This window comes from Penicillium crustosum (genome assembly GCF_028827405.1).
Source record: "Penicillium crustosum strain IBT 35664 chromosome Unknown utg000004l_segment0_segment0, whole genome shotgun sequence".
Taxonomy (NCBI): domain Eukaryota; kingdom Fungi; phylum Ascomycota; class Eurotiomycetes; order Eurotiales; family Aspergillaceae; genus Penicillium; species Penicillium crustosum.
Window position 1 is genome coordinate 561,439 of NW_026623125.1, and position 27,719 is coordinate 589,157.

Consider the following 27,719-nt stretch of genomic DNA (forward strand, 5'->3'; position numbering starts at 1 on the left):
CATTCTGATCTCGATGATAAGGGTAATGGATTGTTGGACATAGGGGGTTTTTCGGAAACAATTGATGCCTTGGGTATCTTGTCGAAATCTATATAAGGATGAGGATATTCCACGAATTCTGGACATCATTCACAATCACAATCCTCTCTCCATCACAACAACAACAATCACTTCTCTCTTCTTCCAAAGACCAACTTTCAATCTCCATCAAAATGAGACTCTCAATCCTCTCCGTCCTCTCTCTCGTTGGTGCCGGCATGGTTTCTGCCCTTCCCCAGGAGTCCGGCCTCTCCATGAAGCGCGGTGATACTTCGGATTGTGTCGGTCCTCTCCTCTGCTGTGGTACTCTCACCACTCCTCTCGACCCCCTTGTCGACCCCCTCCTGTTGGAGCTCGGCATTGATGCTGCCAAAATCGTTGGATCTATTGGCCTTCTCTGTATGTTTGGACTCTTGTGTAATACTTGCAAGATGGGGGTATTTCTAACTTTGCTTATAGGCCACCCGTACGAGGAATCCAGCTGTACCAGCGAGCCCCGGTGCTGCACCGAGGCCAACCTCTTGGTAAGTGACAATCTTCAACGCAGATTCTTCTGTGGAGAGTGTATGACTAACTGATCTTTAGGGTGGCACTCTTGCTCTCGGATGCGAGGATCTGAAGGAATAGATTCAGTTTGCTGAAACTGTTGACTGATGTATACGAGTTGTCTTTACGATAAACTTGATATGTCTACTTAGCCACTGAGGATTTACATTCTGTTCCGGGGGATGAAGTCATATTCGACTTATATTTATATAATAGTAATCAATTTTTACTCTTGAAACAATGCCTATCACATTTGTAGACGTTTCTATGTCGGGTAAAGCTTAGTATCCACTGATGTACTTGGTCAATTTCGCTGCATACACTGTGGAGTATAGTAACATCGGGTTGGAAATTTGCTTAGGGTTAAGCTTTAGTGTGTATATTGTGTTGCGAAAATACTGCATGGGCTGCAATGTCCGGCTTTAGAGATTAATTAGCCGCGCTCATTGCCCGACTTTGTGTTGAATAACAAGAAATTTACACAGTGTCTACCTGCGATGTATAGCCTTCAATCAGGAGATAGACAAACAAGTCCCCAAAAATACTAAAAAAATATGTATGCCAAAACAAGTGTTATTCCCTAAAAGAAGGGGTATCGTCATTTCTCACGAAGTGCCGTCAAATTCCGTCGTGAGACTCTATCACTCAGACACCCGGCGTTTTCTCATAACTTCGTCGAAACATTTCGTCAACGTGGACGAGGTAGTAAGTATTGGGAGCCAGGTCATCGATGGTTCCAACAGGGGTATAGCTCTTCTGTTGGTAGGCTTTCTCCCGGAGGTTGCATATCTGTCATTATTAGAACTAAATTCATAGACGATATGCTCCTTAGGTAACCAAGAAAGAAAAGCTTACATCGTTATAAAACCCAGGCGAGACCGCTGTGCGAGCTTCCAAACGCTCACGCAGCTGGAGCTGCTGCGCGATCCCAGAAGTATCGCCCTTGACCCGAAGACTAAACAGGGTGCTAGCCAGACCACTGCCGTAGCTGAACATCCCGATGCGCTTGTTCTGCAGTTCCTCACTAGGAACATTGCTTAGCAAGCTCACCAGCCCAGAGTAGAGACTAGCAGTGTACATATTCCCACAATTTGTGGGTGCTGTGGTGGATGGCTGGACACGATCGGAGAACCTTTCCTTCGTCAACCCGATACAAGTCCTCTCAACCTCTTTGGTCGTCAGGGACGCAGTGTACTCAACCTCGCGGACCGCTGCTGGAATTTCCTCAAAGCGGTTGGGCTCGGTCCGCATATCATTGAACAACAAACGACCGTAGGCCTTTGAGACGAGCTTGCATGTAGGCGCATGAAAGACGAAATACTCAAAAGTATCCAAGAAACTACCCTGGGACTTTGCAGCTCCGTTCGTCAAGCCATCACTTTTAGCCAGATATTTAGTTCGATACCGTTCGTAACAGCTGTCCAATGCTTCGAGATAGCATGTGTTGGAGTAGTGTCCATCGACAAGAGGGTACTCCGATTTGAAGTCGCCCTTATAGAAGTCGTAGACGTGTTTCATGTACGATCCACGAAAAGGCTCCAGAACCAGGGGCGCATTGGCACCAACTAGCATGGCCACACAGCCGGCGCCGCCAGTAGGGCGTGCGGCAGGCTTGTCATAGAGAGCGATGTCGCCCGCCACGACGATGGCGTCGCGACCATCCCACGTGGATGACTCGACCCAGTTTACTGCGTTCAGCAGGGCATTGGTTCCACCGTAGCAGGCGTTGTAGGTGTCGATTCCCTCGATATCCGTGTTCTCCCCGAACAGTTGCATGAGCACCGACTTGCAAGACTTGGATTTGTCGACCAACGTTTCTGTTCCCACTTCCAAGCGGCCAATGGTGTTGGGGTCAATCTTGTACTTTTCTAGCAGCGAGGAGACGGCTGTAAGTGCCATGGAATAGAGATCTATGAATGTGGTCATATTTTAGCATGGAGCATGGAGTATGGGCTTTTGAGTTTGTCTGCATACCTTCGCGGTCATCACAGAAGCCCATCTTCTGCTGACCTAGGCCAATGGTGAATTTCCCAGTACTGGCCCCCAGATAGGTCTCGAGCTCGTTTTGTGGGACGTACTGTATATAAGGTAGTATCAATGTTAGTTGCCAAATGGGTTCTATTCCAGAGTCGACAATAAATCATACGAACCCGACTAGGAAAATAAATCTCCAGGGCCTTGATGCCCACATTTTGGGCATTGGATGGCATAATATTCAGAATCAAAGGTAAATTATTGAGACTCGGAGGGTGTTGATAGTTGAAGAAAGGTATAAGGGCGAAAACCTGGAATGGTAGAAAGATGAGCAAGAAGTGAAAGGAAAAAGACCAGGGGGCAGCTTATAAACCCCAAAAGTTCACCGTACTAATTCATCTGGCAATTGAGCTAGTCGAGGTATACTGCGTTGAGATGATCACAGATATCACCACCCTTATCACCACCCCACCACCTCTGCCCACGATGGGGCCACACGAAACGAATCCAGGCCACGTATAACTGTGATGGCCGCTACAGTGTACATAGGAGCATCAATTTCCTTTGGTCCGATATTCCAAGATATGTTCAAGCAAGTCAAGTAATTCAGGAACTCATGAGAGTCAGCTGCTTTTGAAATTGCGACTTGTGGCTGGATATATGATACATTCCTCGATTTCGCTACGAATACTCCGTTCATTCACTCATTGAAATACATAAACCATGGAGTTACATAGTGAGGATCTGGCAAGATTTCCAGGCAGCCAGTCAATGAGGTTGTGCTCATCTCTACTTAGGTAGCATCCAGCATGGACAGGGTAGTGGGTATGTCAAGTATTCTGATAGAAGCCGAGTTTCTTCGAAGTCAACATTAGGCCTTCACTTACCCCTGCGACTATAATATACACTTTATCTTAATTCTTTATCGGGGGTTTCTATTCCTTTCTTGGTCTGATCATCTTTAGTACGGGTATTCCTTATTCAACGATGAAGACATCGGAATAGTGATGCACCCAGGCAGCAAGGCAGAGGAGCGTTGATTGCTTGTCTGCAGGTGACAGAAATTTGTCTTTGTTGACAGGAAGTATAAATAGAGCTTCATGACGGTAAGGAGATTCATCACTTCCCAGCTTCTTCTTCTTGCTCCCCTTATAGTCACGTCGATATCTACATACGTGAAATAGCCAGAAAAATATACACAACATAGAGGATATAGAGGATATATCATTATATGGGCAGCTGATCCCACTGGGAAATCAACTAATAGCACAAAAAGTGTGGGTTGTTCCATCTATTTGAACTAAGCCTGAGGAGCAATACTAACTGTCACTAAAGGGCAGGTCTTCTGGGCTTTATTTTGTGAATTATGAAAGAAGACTATATAAGAAGGCCACGAGGCTTATATAAAAATATGTCGACACAGAGCAGTTGCCTTGATGTCTTGTTTGTCAGGGACCAATTGGGCATTTGGCTGGCTTCTGTTTGTAGATGAATCCTTGCTCTCTTCTCTTTACCTTCTTCTCACTAGATAATAAATCTAACTTCTCCTATCTCTCACCTTTCTCTCTGACCTACATCAGCCAGCCATGGCTTCTCAAGTCTCCATCTTTGAGACTCTTCCACCGGAATTGGTGGAAATGATCTTCCAGTACTTACGAGAATCGCCATATTCCCTTTCCAGCCTTACATTGGCGCGTCGAAAATTCTATGTTCTCGGAGCCCCAACACTTTACTCTTTAATTCGTTTGATGAACCCAGCCAGCTCTGAGAAGCTTGAAAGAACCTTTCACGAAAACTCTTGGCTATCTTCTTTGGGCCTTGAGCTACAGGTACACTTGAATGACTCCCGAGAAGGTCAAACCCACGAGCCTCTCTTGGGTGCCATCGTCAAGATGCAGAACCTGGAAAGCCTGATCATGCGCAGCGTGCCTCTCAGAGGTATCTTGGATTCCACGAATCATAGGTTAATCTCGAACCTTATGGGGGACAGGAACAACTTGGAGGTTGAGCGCCCTACTCAATACGCTGGACAAAAACTAAGGTCATGTAAGTCCCAGAATCTGACAAAAGGGAGCAGTCCAAAGGCTAATATCTTCTAGTGTATCTAGGCATATCTTTCAGAGGTCTTTCTCAAGATGCGTGGGTACTCGGTCCCAACGAGGTCGTTTTCCGCATGGAGCATCTCGAGACGCTCCATAACCAAGGTGCCACAATCGAGTCTTGGACCCAGAGGCCTTTGCCCCAAAGTCGACTTGTACGAAGACAGCTCTAAAAGACCTTGCCTTTCTCAACTACGATGTTTCCCCGGGTATACTTGAAATGATCCTCGCCTTTCCTGAGGGTCTTACTCACTTCACGATGAAAGAACCATGGCCGCACCCTAGCGGGGCGTCTGATAGCTGGGAATTCGATACCATTATCCATCCACGCAAGTACATCCAAAAGATCAAAGAGAGTGGCTCGGCAAGTCTGGAGTATCTTGATCTCGACTTATGGTATGCAGGAAGCCAGCCGGGTTTCTACTGCTTGTGCTGTTTGAAATACCTTATTACCTCCACAATTATGCGTGAGCTTTTTCAAATGGCATGGGACGAAGATGGTACACCTGATCCTATTCCACGCCTTCCCGAGAGTTTGGAGACTCTCGTGTTAAATGAGTTTAACCCGGGGAGTATCGCCTTCGAAGTTAGATCGCTGGAAAGATTGGGGGTGGAGGATGATAAATGCCTGGTTTTGATGCCTGGGTGCCTTATCTGGGGTTGACTTATTGTTGGGGTACGCGATCACGTGACCCCATGTCCCAGGACTGTAGGTTAGATAGTTCTCTCTGTTCCTTATTCCTCTTTTCCTCAGAGCCAGTCAAGCCACTTATCTTCAGAGCTTCCTCTCCAAGACTTATGTCTAAATTAAGCCTTATCTTAGACCGCTTTTAGGCCTCTCCATACGTACATTGTAGTCTATTGTCTCGCATCACGGGCCACCTATCATGTCTCAGAGCGACAATTCGCCATGTAAATGCGGGGACCTTTGTTCTACAAAGATTTAGTGGTAGATTACCATGTGTAGCTTATGTTTCCAATCACCTTGGTGTAAACGCCTGTAGGCAACAGCTTTCCTCAGGTGGCCTCGGACCGCTCGATGTCAGCTCACCCAAAATCCCGAACTCCCCCATTTCTCAACTCAGAATTTACTCTAACATACCTTTCGAGAAAATTACTTATATCTCGTTCATTCGCCAAACACTCGAATTTTGAGCGCTATTATGCACAACCACAAAGCGCAATCCAGCGCTTTCAACGGCGACGGCAACACAATTACCCGATGCTCTCTCAGCAACTGCACAATCAACAATTCCTGCGTAAAGCGATCAACACTAAGCGAGTGTGTGCTATCGAAAGTGGAAGATGTGAGCCGGATCACGGCTCAAAAATCCCAGTTCCACGATGCGGCCCTTGCCGAACGCAGCGCTATCACAAATAGCACTATCCAAACACAAAGCTCGGTGCACCGATCCACAATTGGACAGTCCATGATTCAGGACAAGAGTGCTGTTACGCGAAGTACCGTGACCGGAACGATGGTATCAAACAGTCAACTCCAGAGAGCTACGTTGACAAACTGCGTTGTCACTGAGTGCATTATCGAGCGGTGTGATTTCCAGGGACTGGTTCTTAAATATGGCATTTGGAAGCGAAATGAACTGGTTGGGAAGGTTGGGAATCAGGATCCTATTTATATTAGGAACTATGGCTCGAAGGCCGGGGTAAGTCAATTGAATCGTGACCATGAGGCCACATAAACTGACGATGCTCGATAGCAATCCGCACCTGTGCTTGTTGGGTCTACTATTTCTGAATTAGGTTCTGAAAATCACCCCCGACAGGATATTTGTCTTCCTAGCTACCCTGTTGAATTAGATGCTAGAGGGAATAGTCCGGGTGATTCTGGTCTTGATCTACCTCCACCCTACAGCCCTTAGCCTAATGAGGAGAAGTGGTCTCTTCATGAGTTATAGGCGTTTTATTTTTCTGTTATTTCAATACCCATGACCTGCTGCGGCGCGTTTTCCAGTAAGATTGCGTTCAATAAGTGAACTATGAACGTATTTATCTCACTGCGGTGGATATACAAGACATCAAGCACTACATACGTACCTGTATGTACTATATTTTAGGCCGCGGATACGAATTTCCCAATCGGGGTGCCGCCGCTTTATCTCTTGCTTGCTGAGTATTTTATACCTAGGTAGTACCTATCCATGGATAGGGTGATTGCTCAGCTAGGTAAGCGCTCAGTCATCAGGTGTTCGTTGTGGTAGGGCGGTTCAGGGGTTCGTGTCTCGGCCCGTCCCGACATTTTCGCTCGATCAACCTTATGTTACAGGCCAAGTGTAAATTGCGTTTTACTCTGAATTAGAGATGTTAATAGTAGTACAGGATCTTAGTGCAATACAGTCAGTAGTGAAATCTATTTTCTCCCTAACGATTGTTCATTGGTTTCAGAGTAAACCGCTTTCAACTCCCATTTTGTTAGCCTACTCCCAATAGTGGCTCAATAGTCACATCTAGGGCATAGGACTGATATCTAAAATGGATGTTAAAGACATCTTATAGAGGCTACATGTCCACAGGTCCACGAAAACGCTTCCCTTTGCTTTCTCACCCGTGTTAAAATTGACCGTGTGATACGGATATGCCCTACACCAATAAACAGCTGCTATGCTCAAGCCCTGGTCGGATACGCCTGATAAAGGCATGCCTATTATAGGGAGGCCTGATAAATGGAGGCCTGATAAAGGTACGCCTGATGAACTTCGAGGATAAATAGGCACGCATTAACCCTACTTAAAATTCTCCCTTACGAGTCAAATCATCGAAATCTACAAATTCATATTTGGACACGTTACCAACTTCATCATGCAGCTACCTTCTCTCATTATTCAAGCTCTAGCTCTTCCTACAATGGCACTTGCCCTTGGAATCAACTGTCGCGGCAGCTTCCTTTGCCATGGGAATGAAAGCCCAATTGTTTCCAGAATACAAAACTCGGTAATAGGAGCAGTTAATAGGGGTTCCGGCGGTAACTTTTATAGTGAAGGCAGTACGTACCCACCTACAGAATGGAAAAGATATCCGAGCCTGCGTTCATACTAACCTACTATTTTATAAGAACAAATTGCATGCGCCGACTATTATTGTGCCTTTTTTCAATCTGGTGCAAGCGGTAACCTGAACGATGCCCTCGGACATATCAACAACATTGCGAATCACGGTTGTAGGGTCTGTGGAAGTGATCCAACCCAGCCAGGGAATGATGTCAGCACTGGGGAGTTGACAATCAACTATGTCAGTTCTCCATCCTGCAGTGACGCTGTTTGTGCTGCTTCTTGAGGGTATTTGCCAGAGAAGCTGGCTGGCTGGATATATCACAGATTGAAGTCACATAGAGCCGTTGGGGGTGGGATAAATCTTAAACGGAGTGAAGAATCAATCATCTGTGATTTTGATTTTCAGAGACAGAGAATGCCATTTGTTAGTTATCCTCAGGGTCAGTTTGGCCAATAAATACGTATTCTATGTGTTGTAAAATGAACAGCTGTACCCCACCTTCTATAGGCATAGGACCAGACCCAAGGGACAACAAATGCGACGAGTAGGGTTTAGCCAGTCGATTCAAGGACTCAAGTCTTAAGAATTCAACTATAGAAAACTAGACCTCAGATATTGTATATAAGAATCCATCTAAAAAAACCTCCATATCAAACACTCGCTACAGGCAAAATCCAAGGCGGCGTGATGGACTACCGTATAGGGAAGGCACGATCAGTACCTGGACTGGTTGGTACACTTCTGTCCCTCCATTCTCTTTGTCATCAATGTTTTCTGCCATGGCCGTGCCAGATGGCACGAGGACATTGATGTGTGGGTTCAACCCCAACTACTGCGTATCTTTCTGGCCCTCTTCTCCCAAGCAACCGCCACACCATAACTGACTCTCCCTCGCTTAACTATTCGCCCAGAGAGGTCCTGTCCGCTCCACGATCTGGTTATACCAGCCATTCCATCTTCATCCTCGAAGTGGATGTGTCCGAGTGACAATCCACGCTCGAGCGCGTGGAACTTTGGCTAGATCCAACTGGAGGAAATCCAACACAGCAAAGTCAGTGATCACCATTGTCAAGTGGGTGTGGGATGAAACGAATAAGCCCAATGAACCCGACAAATAATTGGCGGCGAGGATCCAAGCAGAGAAATTATCACGCCAGCACGTCGAAAGTATATCTAAAAAGACTCCACTCGCAACGATATTCGATTCTGACTCTTTCAAATCTTGAGATTTTCCTTTTCTTGCATCAGAAGTGCACCCGGAATTGCGACCACGCAAAACCTCTGTCTCTTGCCTGGGGCAGTATACGCCAGATGGCGCATCCCCAACGATGCAATATATAGTAATCTCCATAGACGGGTACGAATGGAAGGCCGAACACCCAAAGAATGAGTGGGTCATCAGTCGGTCACCTGCTGGGATAGATATCCCCGTCCAAATTCAGATCGGTGGGCAGGTCGGGTACCTCCAGACAGATTGACTTAGTCAGAACCATATGCGAAGAGGTCTTCTGTCGTCGTGCCGATATACGGCGACCCTGTGCTTGTCGAGAACATTAGAAGGATCAGAAAATGCAGGTGTGCCTGGTTGTCTTATGGTATTCGGCGCATCTCTCGGTGTATGGCATGATGCCAAGCGTGACTGCATCTTTATAATGTTTGACATTTCTATAGTTTGTTTCTGATTCAAGACTCTGTGACCTCTTTCCCCTACAGTTATCTATCAAGACAGTGGTATATCCTTAACTACCCTTTTCTCCATCTCAAGCGAATCTTATTCTGGTTAGTCTAATCTCAAAGCCTTCGTGAATAAGGTATCTTGAATATCTGGACTTTCAAATCGAGAAAAGAAAAACGTCCTAGAACTTGTGAACCCGGTCCTTAGCATAGCCAAGCTCTTCTAGTATTCCCTTCTGACTTGAAATCCACCCTTTACTTCCAAAAATCGCCGCCTCCATAGCAGGAGGCCCACACAGGAAGACCTTGGTAGCCTTGCTATCTTTCGGGCCCAGCAATTCCTTCTCCAGTAACTCCTTGGTTACCCTGCCCTTAGTGAACGGGGATCCCTCAACTGGGTCTGAGACTCTGTAGACAATCTTGAGACGATCGGGGAACTTCTGCACAAACGCATCAAGTTCTTTCTTCATGACAAGATCTTTGTCTGTGTTGACTCCAAAAATCAACTTGATCTTGCTTCTGTCGTCGGGGTTGTTCAACATCCCTTGGATCAGCTGGTACATTGGAGTGATGCCAGCACCACCAGCAATGAGATTGACATGTTCGAACTCATTGGTTTGCCATTTGTAGCCCCGCATAAGTCCTCGGATATTCAGCTCATCACCGGGTTGGAGAGAGTGCAAGTATCCGCTTGCCCTGCCATTAGGATATTTTTTGACTAGAAGCTCAATATAACCCGGCTCATCTGCAGATGCATGTCAGAACAAAAGGTCATTCATTTTGCCCTGAAAATAGAGCCCCACAACTTACCGAAGTTGTTAATTGGGGTATATGGCCTAATTACGGGAAACCAAGCGTCCTTTGGCTTATGAAACGTAAGGATGAACGCTAAGGCCGACATCAGTCTTTTTTTATCGTTTATTTGTCGTTCGTGAATGCACGGGGTAGCTTACAGGCCAAGGAAAGACCGGCGTTCGAGGCTGGGTCCGGTAGTTGAAAGCGCAGGCGTTTGGTGTTATCGTTCACTTGTTGGGAACTTTCCAGGCGCAGAGTATGGAATCCCATTCTTCCACTGGGGGCACCGCGACTTCCAGGACCCCTAGGACCACCGCAAGGCTTTGGAGACTCCGCAAATGCTTCATTGCGGAGAGAAGCCTTTCGAGAAGCACATAATCCAACTACACCAACCACAGCGATTGCGGCGGCAGTCTTCCGAGGAAATGGGCGTACTCCAGACATGATTGTATTTGCTGTAAATAGAAAGCAAAAGATGAAAGAAGGGAACGATGTTTGGAGAAATCAATATGTATGGGGCCATCGGACCCTGTTTGCGACAGCCCGAACACCCCTGCATCTTTGCCACTTGTGGCCTATTGGCTATTGGGGCTCCTATAATTGGCATTATTTATCATACTTACACGCACTATTCGGGGATAGGACAATGTAAATGAATGGCGCTGAATCATTTGGTCCCACTATATTAAAATCCGTGCTGAACACGGGGTTTGTAGTGTCCGACTAAACCCGACGGTAGATCTTGAGGCACTCGGGTCTTTACTTCTCATTATATCATACTTTCTCCATGCTCTCTATGGGGCCTTGTAATCTCTGTTGATAAAATGGTAATACCCCATTGTCTACATCTTGGACGGTCAAAGGACAAGTGATCTTGGAATTATGTGCACATACATTGCTCTATATATCGCAGTATTTCCATGGAATTTAGTGACTGGTGTGACTACTTCTGAGGCTTAATTACAGACTGAGCTTCCACATAGTCGAAATGACCCAACCCATAGAGGAAGGACACACGCTGCGGACCCTGTGGCATAAAGCCCGCGGATAGAAGCCTCACACGCACCGGTGCCGAAGGGACTAGGAGACGGTGAAAACCTAGGGCGGTCTTGGGGGAGGAGGGGGAAGAGTCATTTTCTTAGATTGGGCTAACCTGCTGGTTGGTTTAGATCTGCAGGGCGATTGCATAAAAGTTGTCGAGGTTTAGTTCAAACATCCCACCTAGTTAGTACACTGGGGATGTAGATATCGACTTGTTTGACTTAACCCCAGACAAAACAATTGTCAGGTGAACAATCCTTCACAATGTCTCAATCGGCGATAAGAAGTTAACTCCTTCATGTCTCCTCAGCTCTGGTTGAAGTTCATCTATCAGAGTCCAATGGTGTAGTGATGGTCGGCTTTTGTCGGGTTTTGCATTACCAACCCCTGTCACTTGAAGATTCACCTCTAAAATGCTTGGAAATCAATTGAACTAGGTAGTGAATTTAACTGCTGCAACTGATTCAATTCACGATGAATTACTTGCGGAAATAGTAGCTTCGGACTTGTGTTGTTTAATGCCGTATTCTTTAGTAGAACAGCAACAAAGACCGTGTTAAATCCATTTTGGGTCCTCCAGAACGACCATCATAAAGAGAGTTACCATCTGCTTCTCTCTCAATAATCTCAATATTCTGTGTATAGCTTTTTATTAATACTCCTATCACTGTTGTTGTTTATTTTGGTTTACCATTCACATAATGTCTCCACGGATTGTCCTCATCACCGGTAGGATTGCCCCAGCGACCCATTACATGATAGAATTAACATGATTAAAAAGGAGCCAATTCGGGCATCGGCCTCGCGACAGCCAAGGTACTCGCGCAGGCATCCCAAGAATTCCATGTAATTCTCGCCTGCCGCTCCCTCGAAAAAGGCATGCAAGCCCTCGATGAACTGAAGCAAGAGGGGATAACGGGAAACATATCGACCGTGCAACTAGATGTGACAGACGAGACATCGATCCAAGCAGCGAAGACCAATGTACAGGAAAGATTTGGACATCTCGATGTGCTGATGAATAACGCCGGAGTGGCGAGTCGACACCCGGACATCAAAACGCGGCTCCAACTCTGCATGGATACCAATGTGATTGGACCGGCACTCGTGTCAGCCGCCTTCCGGCCCTTGCTCTTGCAGTCGCCAAACCCCTACTCTATTTATGTGACTAGCGGGGTCGGGTCCCTGGCCTTAGCGTCAGATCCTACATCCAAGGTGTTCCGGGGTCCGTCTAATGGGGAGGCCTATCGAGCTAGTAAATCGGCTTTGAATATGATCATGATCCAGGATTGGGCTGAGAGCCGCGATACACCGCTGAAGGTATTTGCGGTTTGTCCGGGGTTCGTCCGATCGAATCTGCGTGGAACTAGTGAGGAGGCGCGCAGTGGATGGGGGCATGCGAGTGATCCGTCCATCTCGGGAAACACGATACTGAGTATCCTGGAGGGCCGGAGGGATTCTGATGTTGGACGGTTCATTCATAAGGATGGCAGTTTCCCTTGGTAATTCAAATGTCTCTAGAATGTTATAAGAGCAGTCTATGACAAGGAAATTGATGGTTGGCAATAATCCGAAGCTCCTGGAGCTCGAATTAGTCAACTCAAGACCTCATTGAGTACTCCGTAGAGAAGAGATTGAAGGAACTTTAGCTCGACGAGGTTTATCATAACTCTAGCCGGAACTCCAATCCCTAGAGTACCTGAATACCTGATCTACATTGACCTGTGTCACTTTTTTTTCTGCGACTGAAGTTTCACATTAACTTTCTGTATAAAATTGTGTGATTCTAGTGAAAATAAGAGGGCTATCAAATTCACACGATTATCAATTGACACCATTCGTAATTAAGACTCGAATATCACCGTGTGGATGCTCCTGGCTGCTTATTTTCCACTGCTTATCCCGGAGCCCCACAGTAAGCTGCTGACCTTGCACAATACCATTCCAAGAACATTATGGAACGTCATTTGAGTGGCACGGAGTAATGGTTGATGATCAAGCATGGGTAATGAGATTTATTGATCTTGGAGCCGGTGCCCTGGTTTTATTTTAGATTGTGTGCTACTGGATACTTTTCCTAAACAAATCGACCCGCTGCCCAAGTCTCGGTGACAGATTAATGATGACCTTGCACCTATTAGCAAGTGGTCATATTCATAAGCAAGTGTAGTATATATTTTGGTGCAGTTCATGCATCTATTGAGGGAATTCAACTCCTGCCACATCTCCATCTCACCTCTAGCAATCAGATTGATTTCTTTTCGTAACTAGTTTTTGAATCCCACCATGGCTCCAACTATCGTCCTTGTCACCGGTGCCAACCGTGGCATCGGAAAAGGTATCCTGGAACTATACTTGCAGAAGCCAAATCACACGGTGATCGCCGCCAACCGTGACCCAAGCCACCCAACTTCTTATGCCTTGACTGATCTACCCAAGGCCGAAGGCACTACGTTGGAGGTTATCAAGCTCGATGCTCTCTCTCCAACTGACCCCGCTGCAGCCGTGAATACGTTAGCTACTAAGGGAATCACCCACATCGACATCCTGATCGCCAACGCCGGTATCGCTCTTTTATGGCCAAAGGTGTCAGAGGTCAAGGTGGAGGATATTCAGAAGCACGTCGATGTTAATGTATATGGCTTCATCCGTCTTTACCAAGCTTTCCGACCCGTCCTCAAGGAAGCACAGGCCCCCAAGTTGGTAACAATCGGATCCAGCTCCGCTTTCCTGACGGTAAGTCCCACCAGTCTGTTTTCTTTGACCCAGACCAGGTGCTAATATTATTTATAGTAAGTATCCCATTGATACCAGTCCAGTTGCCTTTGGCAGATGGCACCTATCCCAGACCTGAGCGAGTGTGTTAACCACTCGTAGGAACTTTATACCCCTGCAAAATGCTGCATACGCTCCCACCAAAGGTGCTCAGCACTGGTACACCAAGGCGATCTCCGCTGAAGATCCTTGGTTGACCGCGTTCCCTCTGGACCCGGGGTAAGTTTCACATGTTCAATCCCACCCTAGTGTTCCTGTGTGATAGACTGATTATGGCGTCACGATATAGCTGGGTCCAGACTGAGCTCGGTAACCGGGGCGCTGACGCTTTCGGGATCGAGAAAGCCGCCATTACCGTGGAGGAGAGTGTTACGGGCGTGGTCAAGGTCATTGACGCGTCTACGCTCAAAACTCACAGTGGAAAGCTCTTCAAGTATGACGGCAATCAGGAGCCTTGGTAGATACTGGACAACCATTTCAATTATTATACTTTGACTTTATAGGGTATCTATAATTGAATGGTCCTGCTAAGAACCCCTTTTGGATATCTGTAGTTTCTTTATTGGTGTCGAATGTTAATTGTTTCATTAATATAGGTACCACGATTTGATGTGATAGATTTCAAGAGATTCTGATTGCGGTTCATCTGTGCTCATTGTTCACGTCTATATTGGCAGAATACGCGGCATTACGCCAAGTGGGAACAATATCATTCGACTTTTGTGTGTTTCTGACTCGCGCATGGGCGGAGGTGGTAGTAATGTCGTTGAAGCGGTGGCCTGACAGTGCAGTGACTTTGCGGTAGGCAGCGATCAAACAAGGTAGATGCTCACGTATAATCTTTCGGCAATTTGTGAGTCTGTCCCCTAGATTTTACAAGGGACAGATGGTGTGTGGAAGACGAAGTGACGTAGTAATCGGTTTATCGTTTCATACGCGTAGGGAAGTCCCGGTCCCTCCAGGTCTTATACAATGCATCGAATTCCGCTAATGATGCCAAAGAGATTGCTGATTCCATCAAAACCATCGCTTTATCGCTATCCATCCATCAGCGGCAGTATCGTGCCTGTATACGGACATTTGTGTGCTTTAGCGTTGATATCCGCACCCTCCTGGAGGAGCATCAAGATTCCAGCCTCAAAAGCTCTATCCACGGACATATGCAGTGGGGTCCAGCCGTAATTATCGTATACATCAATATCCAAACCGGTTTCGTACTTGGCACGATGCTCAAGCAATTGCTTAAGTATCTCCAGTCGCCGATGCAACACAGCCCAGTGCAGTGCAGAGCGGCCATCGCAATCATACACGCCTATCTGAGCACCGTGGGAGAGTAGTAGGAGGACTACAGAGTCGTGATTCTCAATGGCCGCGTGTATCAGGGGTGTGCGACCGTCGCTATCTTGGCTGTTTGCATCTATGTTACCCTGGAGCAAAAGAACTCGAACGATTCTCTCGTGGCCCTTCTGAGCGGCGATGTGAAGCGTGCCAATCCATCCCTTGTCATTTCTGGCAGATGTGATAAGTTGCAATACCGTATCGTAGTTGGGCGATTGCGAAGGCTGGGGGGCCAGACTTTCTAGGCCAATATCAGAAGCGGATGTTATGTGATGTAATGGCAGGCTATGGCTATCCCCAGATTGAGAGAGCGACGCCGAATTATCACTCGTTGTACTGTTGAGGGGGGCATTGCGTGAACTGGGGCCAGACGAATCGCTTTGGGTAAAATTCACTCGTGTCACACTTGACTGGACAGGCGATGGATCGGACAAAGGCAAGGAGAAATCATGGTTGGTTTGGTACAAGAACTGGTCTATCGCATCGAGATCAAAGTTATCTACCGGTCCTGAATATGTACGAGCGATCGGAATTTCGTCTGGAGACAAATCTCCCGCCAGTGTGGGGATCGCATTTGCGAACGAAGGCAAAGAGTTGATCGGAAGATTATCATTGGTATTGGCAGTTGACGTCGATTGTGACCGGTCTTTAGGCGTCGCAACGGCATTTTCTGCCACTCTCCGCTTCTTCTTCTCTATCATCGCGATTCCGATCAGCAGGATGAACAATACAGGTTGTTGGATAACGACAGCTCACCGCGGAACTTGCGCTGGGCTAGACGGTTTTGAGTGCGTCGCCGCTCGGCTGTGTCGCTCATGAACTGGACATTGACATCCATCGCCCCTCAAACCAGTGTCAATCAGCAATGAGAATCTTCGAACTCTTGGAAACTCGACTTCGCAAACGAAAACCAGAGCCCCGCGGGTCACGATAACACGTGGGGGCGCAGAACCTCTTAACGGTCTCTAGGCCAATCACCTCTTGTCAATGAGGGTCTTCATTCGTCTTAGCAAGGATTGTATTGCGACGCAGGCTGTAAGCCATCGATTCCGCTAAAATCTCACTCATCCCATTTTCACTCATGAGCGTCCAATAAAATGTTTGCATTGTCAAGATTTTTTGGAGTCGAATGTGTAGGTGCATTGGTAAGCAACACGTGTGCGTGGATCTGATGGGCTCGGCCCGTGGCCGTAGTGGAGGATACGGTCTAACCCAAAGTAGATGTCCTTGGAGTATGGCCATTACGCAGAGCTTCCACTGGCTGCTTAATAGAAGAGGTTAATACCCATACTGTGACAATGGTATACGATTGGTCGTTAGTTAACCAAGTATTCTTTTTCAACGGATGATCGACCAGTGCCGCCTGGAGGCTTTTGAAGCTCTCGGGAACGACTAGGTCTATCAATGGACCCATCCACTTGCCATAGGTACATGCGATCCTTACGGTAATGAGCTCTTTATCCCGGGGCATTACGCAAATGATTCGCTGTGCCTCGTTTCTAATATCGCTTTGTTAAATTGCCAAGAACGTCATCGAGACCTGTGGATTATGAACATGGGGATGGTCCGCCGAGGCAATTTAACTGCTAGTACCAGCGACAACAAATTGCTTCTCCGTCTTAAGATTCTTAATTGTGTCCTCACTGAGGTTGAGTGTATCCGCAACGATTTGTTTTGGCGTGGACGCAATCCATTGACCAAGAGCCATATCTACTAGCCGTTAGTACATGAAAACCTAAAAATATAGCAAGAAAAAAATACCTGTAAACTCAGGTGCCTGTAGCACCTCCACAAATACCAAGTCCTCATCGCCGGTGTTCTCAATATAATGACTATTAGACTTTGGGAAGTAACCAACATCACCACCGGCATAATCAAATGTAGTCGCGACATTCGGAGCAGTGAAAAGCGTCGCTCGGCCCTGGCCAGAGATAAAGAAAGTCCATTCGTCGCTAGTTGGATGCCAGTGGATCTCACGCATGCCACCTGGATGAACGGTGACAATAGCGGCGGAGAAGTTGTTGGCAATGGGGAAGGTGAGCGGGTCGACGATCTTGACTGAACCCCCAGCAACTTTGTGGGCCGGCTGCTCAGAGAAATGATACGAATAGCTCTGAGCGCGAGGTATAAGTCCAGCAGCTGTGGTTACGTTCTGTTTCTCGATATCCGCCGGGGCGGGGGTGCCCTTGAAAATGTATAATTCGTCGTCGGGGATCTTGTCAAAGGCTGATATATCAACTCCGAAATTCTTTGAGAGGACCTCTCTCTATCTGGAGGGTTAGCAAATTGGATTTCGTTTCCAATTTAAGATTTGATTTTCTTACCGGGGTGTGGAGGAAGACCTCTGTTGCGAGGAATGTATTATCCTCGCTAAAGTCTCCATCATCAAACACCAGAAGGAACTCGACTCCGTCGTCGAGGGCTTGGATAGAATGAGGAATGCCACTATCGATCAGTCCATCAGCATAGAATATTATTTATGTATGTGGCAATACTAACGGTGGGAAGAACCACACATCGCCGGCAGTAAGGTCGTCAACAAATGTCTCCCCATTCTCGTTCACAGCCTAGAGGTTTTATCAATACTTATTTTAGTCGGATTAGGACATGCAAGTACCTGGATTCGACACGATCCATTCAGAACCAAGGACCATTCGGCAGCCACATGCCAATGAAGTTCACGGTAACCGGCAGGTGCCAGGCGCATATCGACACCAGCCATGAGCGTCGCGTCCGGCATCACAACTGTGTTCTCTTGGCGGGCCCAACCAGCTCCATCTATTCCAAGTCTTTTAAAAGGATATGAGCATCTGTAATGTTTTTATTTAGGAATAGAAGATTACCTATTGTGGCTCAATCCTGACATATAGTAAGCAAATTATATATTTTTCCACGTAGACTAGCGGACTTACCCATCGGCCACTGCGCATTAATGGTCTGACCATGGTCAGTTCCGGGAGGTGCAAGCTTGTCACTATTTATTCTGTCATAGTAATAGTTCCCTACAATAAGTATTAGCGTACTCAGTATCCGGTCAAATCCGAGATAGTTGACGGCGCTCGTACTGGGACCAGGATCATCAGCACCCGTGGGCCCCCGGATCGGTTGGGGATTGTCGGCTTTCTCAAAATCGAGGTGTGCTCCAATTTGGGGATCGTCCTTCTGCCCTGGAACCAGAGTATACTTGATATCAGGTCGCGAGTTGCTACCACCTTTATTGTCTGGCGAATATCCAACTAGCGAGTCACTTCCGCGAAGACCGGGGTTGGGGGTATCCCTGCGGGCAGGGGCACCATGCACCAAGGGTAACACGACAGGAAGTAGAGTAACAAGGAGTTGGAACTTCATATTGATATTCTCCAGAGGCTTGTGGGAAACTGGGAGGATAGTAGGTTGAACCAGAATGAAAGCCCTCTACTATCGCGTACCAGACGCTTTTTATAGCTTGACGTGGTGAACAAAAGTTCAACATCATCCACCAGAGGCTTATGCACTCACTCTCGTATTGCATCATCACATCGCCCTAATCAGGTGGTAGTTTCTCCAAATATTTGTAGAATGGAGCCGGGGTTCCCCTCATGCCGACGCCAAATAACGCAAGGCGTCGGCACCTCGGCTCTGGATCACCTGGTATGAGTTATTATCATCTGCCAAGGGGGATAGTCACAAGCGTGGAGACAGGATACGGACAATGCTATGGGTCGGAGATAGGGACGCCTTAATTCCAGGCAACGCCTCACCCCTCACCTTCAGCAATCAATACAAGTTTTCAAAATAATCCAGTAGCACTCACCTTGGGGGTTGATTAAAAATAGCCAGGAATGGTAGAAGTTCCGGGATCGCCGCATGCTGCAGCACGTCGCAATACCAACCGAAGCCGGAATCGGGATGTTCTATGTATAGAAGTGATAACTGCGGGCAGTTGCATAGGGCTTGAAACTGGGGTGGGCAGGTTGGTACAAAGTCCTGCCGGGCCCGGGGCGTCGCAGGCTTACATTGAGCCAATCCGGACGTTATAAAAGTGAAACTAGGCCCGCTCTGTATGATATGAGTAAGGGCACGCTCGGGTAGAGCAAGGTTCTCGAACAGTGCATGGATGCATGTAGGATCTAGGCTGCGTCGATTTACCAACAAGGTGTGCGAACACGTCATGAAATTTAAAAACGTTGCACAAGCGACAAGGAATATCGAATGATAGATTTCATGAGTAGACAAATTAGACTATGGGTATATTGGAAATATGTGCTAAGCTTCTTAGCCAAGGATGCAGAGCAACGCCAAAGGATGGAAAATCCCCGTTATGTCCGTAGGGGTTGCGTCGGGGACGCGCGAAGTGGATACAACACAGGTTCCCCGCAACAGACCCAGCACTATCCTCCGAGTCGATAAATCACATTACTTACTCTGCATTTCTTAATGAAAGACTTAGTTGTTACTTCACTTTTTTAATTTTGCACTTGGTAGTAGACATACCTCAAGAAGTGAATCACAAGAGAGAACAAAATCGTATAACTCAAAGGCTAGGTTCCTTATCCTATTTAGCGCCCAAGTTAGATAGTGGAACCATACATAGGCGAGTATAAATAGAACGGGTGGAGTGGTGGAAGCGCGATATACTTGGTTCCTACCTATAAGGGGTGATCGGCGTGCCGGGCGTCCTTATGCCACCATAATGTAGAAGCCGAAAAAACAATATCCTTTAGTATAGAAGGTGTGAGTTATAAATATCACAGCCAGCCATACAAAAATAGGGTACATACAATAATCTATCTCGTCCAATTAAATTCTGCAAATCCTCAAAAAGGGTTCTGAACGTCGATGTCAAATTGGCGAGCGACGCTCTATTTATTAGCTAGTCCTATTTAGTACTTGATATTCTCTTCGACAACTAGACACAGTAGATCCGGGCATGGATAGCGACCCACTAGATTAGCAAGGGTATTTGCGCAATCAATCAGATCCAATTGAATATCACAATATATCAATATGTCCGAGTTGGGATTATATCCTGTGTCAGCTTTCGTCCATCCCGAGGTCATGGCCCCGAACTCCAGCGGAAACCCCTCATCCTGAACTACGCCTAAAGTCTGCCCCATTGTGGCATTTCTTTAATTTTTCTTCTCATCTTCAACTAACTACTTAGTCATTGTTGAGACGACCACATCTCCCGTTGTTTGCTTGCCAATTGAGCGCTTGTTTATTGGATTTAGGGTATAAATACCCTGCTCTTCCCTTTTCTTAGATTGAATACACAAGGGTTCTTCTTCTTCTTCTTCTTCTTCTTCTTCTTCTTCTTCTTCTTCATCATCATCTTCTTCTTCTTCTTCTTCATCATCATCATCTTCTTCTTCTTCTTCTTCTTCTTCTTCTTCTTCTTCTTCTTCTTCTTCTTCTTCTTCTTCTTCTTCTTCTTCTTCTTCTTCTTCTTCTTCTTCTTCTTCATCTTCTTCTTCATCTTCTTCTCCGGTAGCCAGTAGCTACAACAATCACTAGGACCGAAGAAACCCCTTCAAGGGTATACATGCGACTGGCAATCACCTCATTATCTTCATTGCAAACGGGCTAGGGTAAATATCCCAGAGAAACGCCATTATATGGTCATGCAGCAAAATACCTATGTTATGTCCAGACTGTTTGCTGAACGTTCGCTAAAGCCGAGAATGACATTGGCGTTACTTTGTGCTGCTATCTGGCGAATACGAAGTGTTTCGGGGCCTCGGGGACTTATGTTGTTCTTTATGTACTGTAGAACCAAAGGAATGTTCTCGCTACAAGTTCCACCCCATGGGAACTTTGAGTACCGGGGAATCTATGTTTCGGAGAACGCAACTAAGCTGGGCTCGTAGATTCAGCCGCACAGAATCTACCTGGGAAATAACTACCTCCCACTGACAAGTAGACTTGACAACTAACGTAGTAAGGAGGGTGTCGGAGTGAAGTTCTATGTTGCGGATTTCTTTCAAATCCCAAGTTGGGTTCAAGAGAACGATCAAAGCATTCTCGTATGAAGATTCCTCTTCTATGGGCATAGTTTATCATTCATTACTCATCGGTAAATCGGCAATGCAATAACCACACTTTGCTTCAAAGCACTTACGGATATCGAGAGGCTATCAGATAATACGATAATGTCTATAAGGTAACCGAGGTACCCGTGGACGGAAGAGCATTATCCAATCTGCTCTCCGAAAGTGGAATCGCGCCGTGGGGATAATGCTTATCCGTGGAGACAATACGTGGACCATACATTTATTACACTTGAATACACGTGGAAACTGAAAGATAAATCTGTATACATAAGATTGCGTACTAGATCAACAAGTTCTTGGGCATGATCAAAAGATAAAGTAATCCTATTAAACTTTCACTATTGCTTCAATATATGCCATTGAGTTTTACTCTAAGCTGTTTTCCGCACACTAAGTCCAGTTGAATAGTTGAAGTACAAGCAATACGTAGGTTGAAGAAGGTTTAAATCAGATATGAATTTCTAAGAAAGTCAACGGGAAGAAAAAGGAAAAGGATCAATTTATCTAGGTAGAAAGCCAAGCATACACATAATACTTAAGCACCGGGTGAAAGGCCTGGCAGACACAACCACCGATTCTACTCAATGAATATCGTACTAGATCTCCAAAACAACCTTCCCGCGGATTTCCTGTTTCTCCATCAGTTCGAAAACAGCCTGAAGATTGTCCAGCTTGTCGACTTGAACATGGGTCTGGATCAAACCACGACGGGCTAAATTCATGACCTCAACAGCTTCGCCGTAATTGCCGACTGATGAGCCAACAATCATGCTTTGATTGAACAAAAATGCATTTGGGCACGCATTTTCAATGGGCCTTTCCTTGCCCTCCTGCACTCCGACAACAACTAGGACCCCATTGAACCGCAACATGTCGAGGGCTTGAGAGTATGCCGAGTCCTCCCCCGTACAAACAAGAGCTGCCGCAGCGCCAAGTTCGTTTGTCTCCGCCTTTACTGAATTCACAAGGCTTTTGGTTTCTTCCAAAGCCAAGTATGTCTCCACTCCGCAGCTTCGTACAAGGGTTTCTTTTTCTTTGAAATCGATTCCAATAACCCGCAGAGAAAAGACCCGCGCAGCCATCTGACAGACCAAATGTCCAACCCCGCCGCCAGCGCCAAAAACAACCACCCAGTCACCCGGAGAAACCCGAGCTTTCTTCAATGCACTGTATGCAGAGAGTCCAGCACAGAGTAGCGGGGCGGCTAGGTGAGATTGTACTTCATCTGGAATAGGGGTCACGTAATTTGCAGGTGCCAAACAATACTCCTGGAATGTTCCGGGAGTATAATAGCCAGATATCTGTATAGTTAGACAGCAACTTTCGGCCCCAGCCAAGCATGGGGGCATATTCTACATGCATTGTGGACAAATTTGACACCAACACCTAATTACCAGAGTAAGCAATGTTGTCCAATACTCGAGGATCTTCAATTTAGGACCATACGTGTTCCAAGCATGATGCTACTGCCTTCCAGTCCAGTGCCCAACCGAACGACATAGCCAACACCCTCATGGCCACCAATCTGGCCAGCCAGAGTAGGACGCGGATACCGAGCCCACTATGTAAATTAATTCCCATTAGAATAAGTTGATTTCGTACAAATGAATGCGTGAAAACATACCGCATTGGTCATCAAGCCGTGGTCTGAATGACACACTCCAGTATGAGTTCTGTCGGAAGTGTCAGTAAGGGAGACAGAGTAAACACATCATAACAACATATACTAACAATCGAACCAACACTTGTCCAGCTCCTGGCTCTGGTGTCTCTATTGAGATACGTTTGATAGACACCTTGCCAGGCTGGTCGTACACCATCGCCATATGGGTCTTGGGGCTAGCTAGGATGGTCATTTTAATGCAGAGCTTGGAGAGAAATGATCGGTGCTTGCAAACGAGTGCCCCAGTCTCCTTATATTATATGCAATGGGTTAATTCTTAGTCTAAACTGTATTAGATCAACTAATTGGTGAATGACACATTGCCATGCGATAGATAATAATAAATATATCGAAATTACACATGTATTAAAATATTGTAATACAAGATACACTGTGTGTATTTTACATCCCAGATCAGTGGAGCCAGTGACGTATCTTGATCATTTCCCTAAGTATATAATCACCACCACACCCCGGATATTCGATAAAAAGTTGTTTCAATCCTCATGGCCTTCTGAAAATTCACCATGGCCGCCAATGGGATCACTATCATTTTCTCTCCATACCATGTCGGAGCTCGCGACCACCGAGTCGGCAACGGTCCCCACCGAATTCGGTCCCTCGGAATCACCCAAGCGCTCGAAAAGCTAGGTGTCAAAATCAAATTCCACGAAATTGACTCGGTAGATGAGTTTGAAGGCGAGATCGGTCGTAGCTTTGAGTTACTGCGCCGAATCTCAACTGCCGTCACCGAAGCAGTAGCCCAAAATACCTTCCCGTTGATCCTATCCGGGAATTGTATGGCTAGTGTCGGCGCTGCATGTGGCCTGAATATCAAAGACCTCGGCTTCATATACTTCGATGCACACGATGACCTCGATTCACCTGACGTGAACGAGAACGGATATTTCGATGCGATGGGTCTGTCCATGTTGCGTGGAGAGAGCTGGAAAACCTTGATCAACACTGTACCTGGATATCACCCCATGACCTACCGACGATTCCTCTACTGCGGTCTACGGGATCAAAGTGAGATTCAGCGACAGAGAGTCATTGACGCAGGTATGACCTCCATATGGGGTGAAACCGAGCGGAAGGTGGATTTCACTGCTGAGCTGAAGAAACATCTGGAGTCAGGCTCTTATAGTCCAGCTCTAGTGCATCTTGACCTAGATGTGCTTGATGAGTCTTATGGTAAAGTCAATGACTACCCCTCGCCGGGTGGTATGTTCGAAGAGGAATTGGTGGCTTGTATGAGTCTCGTGCCGCAAAAGGCTACGCCCAAGTCCCTCACTGTGTGTTCGTTTGATCCCAATGCTGGAGATGGTGACAAAATTGCTGGGATTGCAATCCGTGCAGTTGTGGCCTTTGTAAAATCGCTTGTGGAAGCTGGTACTTTGTCTACATCTCCAAAGCCATGGTTATAAGAGCAATTTTTAAAAATAAAGATGAATTTGTTGGATAAAAATTAAATTGCAGACCTTCAATGTTAAATAGAAAAAAAAGGAACGAGCTAGTCTCACTATAGCGTCAACACAACTGATCTACCTTCACATTCACCACTTTCATTCAAAGCCTCTTGGGAGAGATATCCAAATCCTACTCGCTTATCGATTTCGAAAAGATAAATTTCAAATCCGGTAATAACCATTCGTTACCCATCACTACAAGTTGTGCTGTGGATTGTTTGTCACAGAAAAAATGTCTCCACCCGGAAGAGCATTATCCTAACCCATTGGCTTATAAAATCACTTTAATCATGGAGCATAAAAACAATTCCATTACAGAATACACAAATCAATTTAATTATAAAATATCCACTTGTAAATAATTGATTCTCCTAAAGAGTGTATAAATCAGTTCAATTATGAAGTATCAAAGGTTGTTCATAAAAAAGTCTTTTTTACCGCCTTCGTATACACTCCAAAAGAGTATCCAATAGAATGTCTAAAAAGGCTACTAAAAAAGATATCACAAGGCCGCATAAGCGGCCGACTATTTTTGTACACTTGTAAGTTATCAATTAAATGGTAGGTAGGTTGACTCTATACCCTGCAAATGACGGTGGATGACTAAATACTTCTGGCAATATGGATTATCCACTGACAGAGTTAAGTTCCGATGGCATACTTAGTCGCTCGTGATAGAGCTTGTTTCCCGTATAAAGTTGCCGGTCATTTGTGCTTGAAAGTCATAGACTCGTAATTCTATTCAAATAGAAACTCACTCTGCCAGATATCTAACATAGACTGCACTGAATTCGGATCATCTTGCAATATGCTATCCCAATTCGGATCAGGTTGCAAAATGTCATCCCAATTCAGACTTTCCAGGAAAGGCATTTCTGATTGAACATTTCCCTCGGTAGCAGGCGTCTGGCGGGAGGTATCATCGGTAGAGAACACTGCACAGTGCTGCATTTGACCTTCCGTTTCTGCGTTTGTCTCCTGGAGTCCAAGCATTTTAGGACTGTCCTCTTTTAGCCATTTTTCAGCAATATGCTTCACGGCTACAACTGCTCGTTGACTCCACCCCCAGGCCACACTCATCTCACGCAAATACTGGACAGTTAGTAGAAGCAGCCGTCTTGACTTATCCTTTGTCAACTCGTCATTGGAAGTCATGTTGTATAAATGAATGACGGCTGCCGTGCGTGCGCAATCTACCACCGAGATTGATATTTTTCTCTGCGAGAATTTTGTTAGCTTTTGGTGATATCCTGGGAGATTGCAAGACGAACCAGTGAGTAGAAATTTCTGTATTTCCCAAATATGGAAGTGATGCGTTCAGCTGATGTTGTGCATGCTTCTATGTGCGAAGAGTCCGATGTTTTGAGCAAACTGTGGAGGGGACTTGAATGTTGAGATCGACTAATTAAAGGTCGATGAAGCAGAATAATTGCCGTATGATAATGGAGGCTAACATGTCATTAGTATGATAGATGCAAAGCCGGTGCTGATGAAACTTACTGAAAGAGATAGATATGTGGTGGTAAAGGGCTTTTGGCAGACGATTGCGTTAGGCGCAAAAAGCTTGGCAATTTGTCGTAAAACGCAGATAACCGGAGGTTGGTCTGTGCAATAAGGTTTTCCTTTTCAGGTGGGCTCATATTCCCATTGATGGCATAGCTATTACACAAGGTGAATTAGCCACTGAGAAAACCCACAATAATTGCACTCACATCTCATCCAAAGGTCCGGCTGTCATTCGAAGCATCTCACACGTATACCGGAAAGTGGAGATGCAATATGAGATGAGACAGCCTTTTTCCGGGGCTGTCTCGTTATCCTCCCACAGACCATACTCGACACTTGGTACAAGAGGTGGAAGCGGCGCCTGTACATTACGCTCAGAAATCATACTTGGCCGGCCCACCCCTTGGTTAAATAACCTATACTGCGTTAGTCTCAACGGTCAATGCAGTGTATACCCATTGAAAATACTTTTCTACCATGTAGCAGCCCCACCATGCAATTGAGCGTATTGATGCATCTTCCTCGGTGAGGTGACCTGATTCAACCCACTTCGAAGGGTCAACATGAAGCCCAAGATTGTATGCCATACGTGTTGCCATCCCTGGTGGAAGTTCAGTTTAAAACTCCTTCACGCACTCGAGGGTAGCCGGGTTTCTTACCCATATATGTCCAGCCAACGGGCTCTTTGTTCACTGACATCTCTTTCAATGAGAGCAATACAGCGGCAATGACGGTCGATACAGCAGGAGCCTCCAGTTCCTCAAAGAGAAGTAATTTTGCATGCTCCGCTATAGCATCGCCAGCGGTACTCGGATCATCGGGATTTGTCCGGATTTCTTGCCGATCAGAGTATCGAGAAGCTATAGCTAGCATGGAATAGAGAAGAAGCGGTGTACAATAACCATGAGAGCTTCCTTGTTCTAGGTCTCGTCGAAATCTTTCTTCGTGAATCAGATATTGCCATGGATTCTGCCACTTCCAATACAATTCCAAAAGATGCTCTTGGACATCCGGTGTCACTACAAAGCTGTTCGCTCTGTGGTGACTTATTTTGGAAGGCATTTGAAAGATTGGAACGCGGCTTGTGTTCAATTGTTGGTGGACAAGGCCCAGATTGCTGCGAGAATCGTAGTACCGTAGCTCTTGACCCTCAGCGAAACTTAAGGCCCCGTAGAGATCCACAAGATCATTCAGTGGGTCTTCCGATTTGGGTTTTTGGGGTTCATCTGCTGCTATCTTTCTTGGCAGTGGCACTTGGTTTGCCATAGCTGTAGCCATTGTATTTGGAGGCTGTGTTGCATCCTTTTGCGCGTTCTCGTATTGTAACAACTGGGTTTCCAAGTTTTCAATACGGGCATGTAGAGCCTGGACATAGCGCTTACTTGGAGGCCTTTTGTATCGATTAGTTTTGAGGTTGATCAACCACATTTAATATTATCGTCGCTACTTACTTGCGTCTCTCGTCCTGATGAGAGTATTCACACTGTCTTTGCTCCTTGAGACAGCTACCACATGCAGGCTTCTCACCATCGCACTACATTTATCAACAAGTTAGCTCAAAATTGGAATCCATGATGTGTCCTTATTTCCAGGACTTACACGAGACCTCTTCTTTCGACAGGGCGTGCAAGCGAGAGAAACCCGTTTCCTTGTACTTGCACCTGCCTGTGACATAGTCATAGGCAGGACTGGTGTTTTTTGGGTGAGAGACGCAAAATAATTATATGTTCAATCTATGAGCCGATTGTTCTCGCCAATGAAA

The 27,719-nt window shown here is 46.1% G+C and overlaps 12 protein-coding genes across 12 annotated transcripts; 6 read left to right on the top strand and 6 right to left on the bottom strand.

Moving 5' to 3' along the window:
* Window positions 1-212: 212 nt before the first annotated feature.
* On the top strand, window positions 213-666 carry N7487_009265 (hydrophobin family protein; the record flags this gene model as incomplete). Its single annotated transcript, XM_056876995.1, has 3 exons — window positions 213-438; window positions 499-563; window positions 625-666. 3 exons carry the CDS (start codon window positions 213-215, stop codon window positions 664-666), a joined length of 333 nt encoding a protein of 110 aa, XP_056725575.1.
* A 564-nt stretch (window positions 667-1,230) lies between these two features.
* On the bottom strand, window positions 1,231-2,795 carry erg13A (putative hydroxymethylglutaryl-CoA synthase; the record flags this gene model as incomplete). Its single annotated transcript, XM_056876996.1, has 4 exons — window positions 1,231-1,374; window positions 1,441-2,495; window positions 2,560-2,662; window positions 2,736-2,795. 4 exons carry the CDS (start codon window positions 2,793-2,795, stop codon window positions 1,231-1,233), a joined length of 1,362 nt encoding a protein of 453 aa, XP_056725576.1.
* A 1,350-nt stretch (window positions 2,796-4,145) lies between these two features.
* On the top strand, window positions 4,146-5,322 carry N7487_009267 (uncharacterized protein; the record flags this gene model as incomplete). The annotated part of the gene is made up of 3 exons (XM_056876997.1): window positions 4,146-4,605; window positions 4,659-4,763; window positions 4,826-5,322. 3 exons carry the CDS (start codon window positions 4,146-4,148, stop codon window positions 5,320-5,322), a joined length of 1,062 nt encoding a protein of 353 aa, XP_056725577.1.
* Window positions 5,323-5,821: 499 nt separating this feature from the next.
* N7487_009268 (uncharacterized protein) lies at window positions 5,822-6,358 on the top strand (the record flags this gene model as incomplete). The annotated part of the gene is made up of 1 exon (XM_056876998.1): window positions 5,822-6,358. One exon carries the CDS (start codon window positions 5,822-5,824, stop codon window positions 6,356-6,358), a length of 537 nt encoding a protein of 178 aa, XP_056725578.1.
* A 3,165-nt stretch (window positions 6,359-9,523) lies between these two features.
* On the bottom strand, window positions 9,524-10,580 carry N7487_009269 (cytochrome b5 reductase family protein; the record flags this gene model as incomplete). The annotated part of the gene is made up of 3 exons (XM_056876999.1): window positions 9,524-10,086; window positions 10,152-10,229; window positions 10,295-10,580. 3 exons carry the CDS (start codon window positions 10,578-10,580, stop codon window positions 9,524-9,526), a joined length of 927 nt encoding a protein of 308 aa, XP_056725579.1.
* Window positions 10,581-11,878: 1,298 nt separating this feature from the next.
* On the top strand, window positions 11,879-12,683 carry N7487_009270 (uncharacterized protein; the record flags this gene model as incomplete). The annotated part of the gene is made up of 2 exons (XM_056877000.1): window positions 11,879-11,906; window positions 11,959-12,683. The coding sequence occupies 2 exons, from the start codon at window positions 11,879-11,881 to the stop codon at window positions 12,681-12,683; spliced, it is 753 nt and encodes a 250-aa protein (XP_056725580.1).
* Window positions 12,684-13,463: 780 nt separating this feature from the next.
* N7487_009271 (uncharacterized protein) lies at window positions 13,464-14,413 on the top strand (the record flags this gene model as incomplete). Its single annotated transcript, XM_056877001.1, has 3 exons — window positions 13,464-13,951; window positions 14,055-14,171; window positions 14,242-14,413. The coding sequence occupies 3 exons, from the start codon at window positions 13,464-13,466 to the stop codon at window positions 14,411-14,413; spliced, it is 777 nt and encodes a 258-aa protein (XP_056725581.1).
* Window positions 14,414-14,989: 576 nt separating this feature from the next.
* Window positions 14,990-16,128, bottom strand: N7487_009272 (ankyrin repeat domain-containing protein; the record flags this gene model as incomplete). Its single annotated transcript, XM_056877002.1, has 2 exons — window positions 14,990-15,984; window positions 16,047-16,128. 2 exons carry the CDS (start codon window positions 16,126-16,128, stop codon window positions 14,990-14,992), a joined length of 1,077 nt encoding a protein of 358 aa, XP_056725582.1.
* A 741-nt stretch (window positions 16,129-16,869) lies between these two features.
* N7487_009273 (putative oxalate decarboxylase) lies at window positions 16,870-18,638 on the bottom strand (the record flags this gene model as incomplete). The annotated part of the gene is made up of 8 exons (XM_056877003.1): window positions 16,870-17,000; window positions 17,052-17,556; window positions 17,615-17,735; window positions 17,790-17,857; window positions 17,908-18,079; window positions 18,134-18,149; window positions 18,203-18,292; window positions 18,356-18,638. The coding sequence occupies 8 exons, from the start codon at window positions 18,636-18,638 to the stop codon at window positions 16,870-16,872; spliced, it is 1,386 nt and encodes a 461-aa protein (XP_056725583.1).
* A 3,277-nt stretch (window positions 18,639-21,915) lies between these two features.
* Window positions 21,916-23,175, bottom strand: N7487_009274 (uncharacterized protein; the record flags this gene model as incomplete). Its single annotated transcript, XM_056877004.1, has 5 exons — window positions 21,916-22,620; window positions 22,680-22,705; window positions 22,766-22,880; window positions 22,944-22,992; window positions 23,051-23,175. 5 exons carry the CDS (start codon window positions 23,173-23,175, stop codon window positions 21,916-21,918), a joined length of 1,020 nt encoding a protein of 339 aa, XP_056725584.1.
* A 334-nt stretch (window positions 23,176-23,509) lies between these two features.
* N7487_009275 (arginase family protein) lies at window positions 23,510-24,409 on the top strand (the record flags this gene model as incomplete). Its single annotated transcript, XM_056877005.1, has 1 exon — window positions 23,510-24,409. One exon carries the CDS (start codon window positions 23,510-23,512, stop codon window positions 24,407-24,409), a length of 900 nt encoding a protein of 299 aa, XP_056725585.1.
* A 780-nt stretch (window positions 24,410-25,189) lies between these two features.
* On the bottom strand, window positions 25,190-27,631 carry N7487_009276 (uncharacterized protein; the record flags this gene model as incomplete). Its single annotated transcript, XM_056877006.1, has 8 exons — window positions 25,190-25,543; window positions 25,723-25,900; window positions 25,952-26,110; window positions 26,164-26,373; window positions 26,426-26,558; window positions 26,617-27,347; window positions 27,409-27,491; window positions 27,557-27,631. 8 exons carry the CDS (start codon window positions 27,629-27,631, stop codon window positions 25,190-25,192), a joined length of 1,923 nt encoding a protein of 640 aa, XP_056725586.1.
* Between the last annotated feature and the right edge of the window lie 88 nt (window positions 27,632-27,719).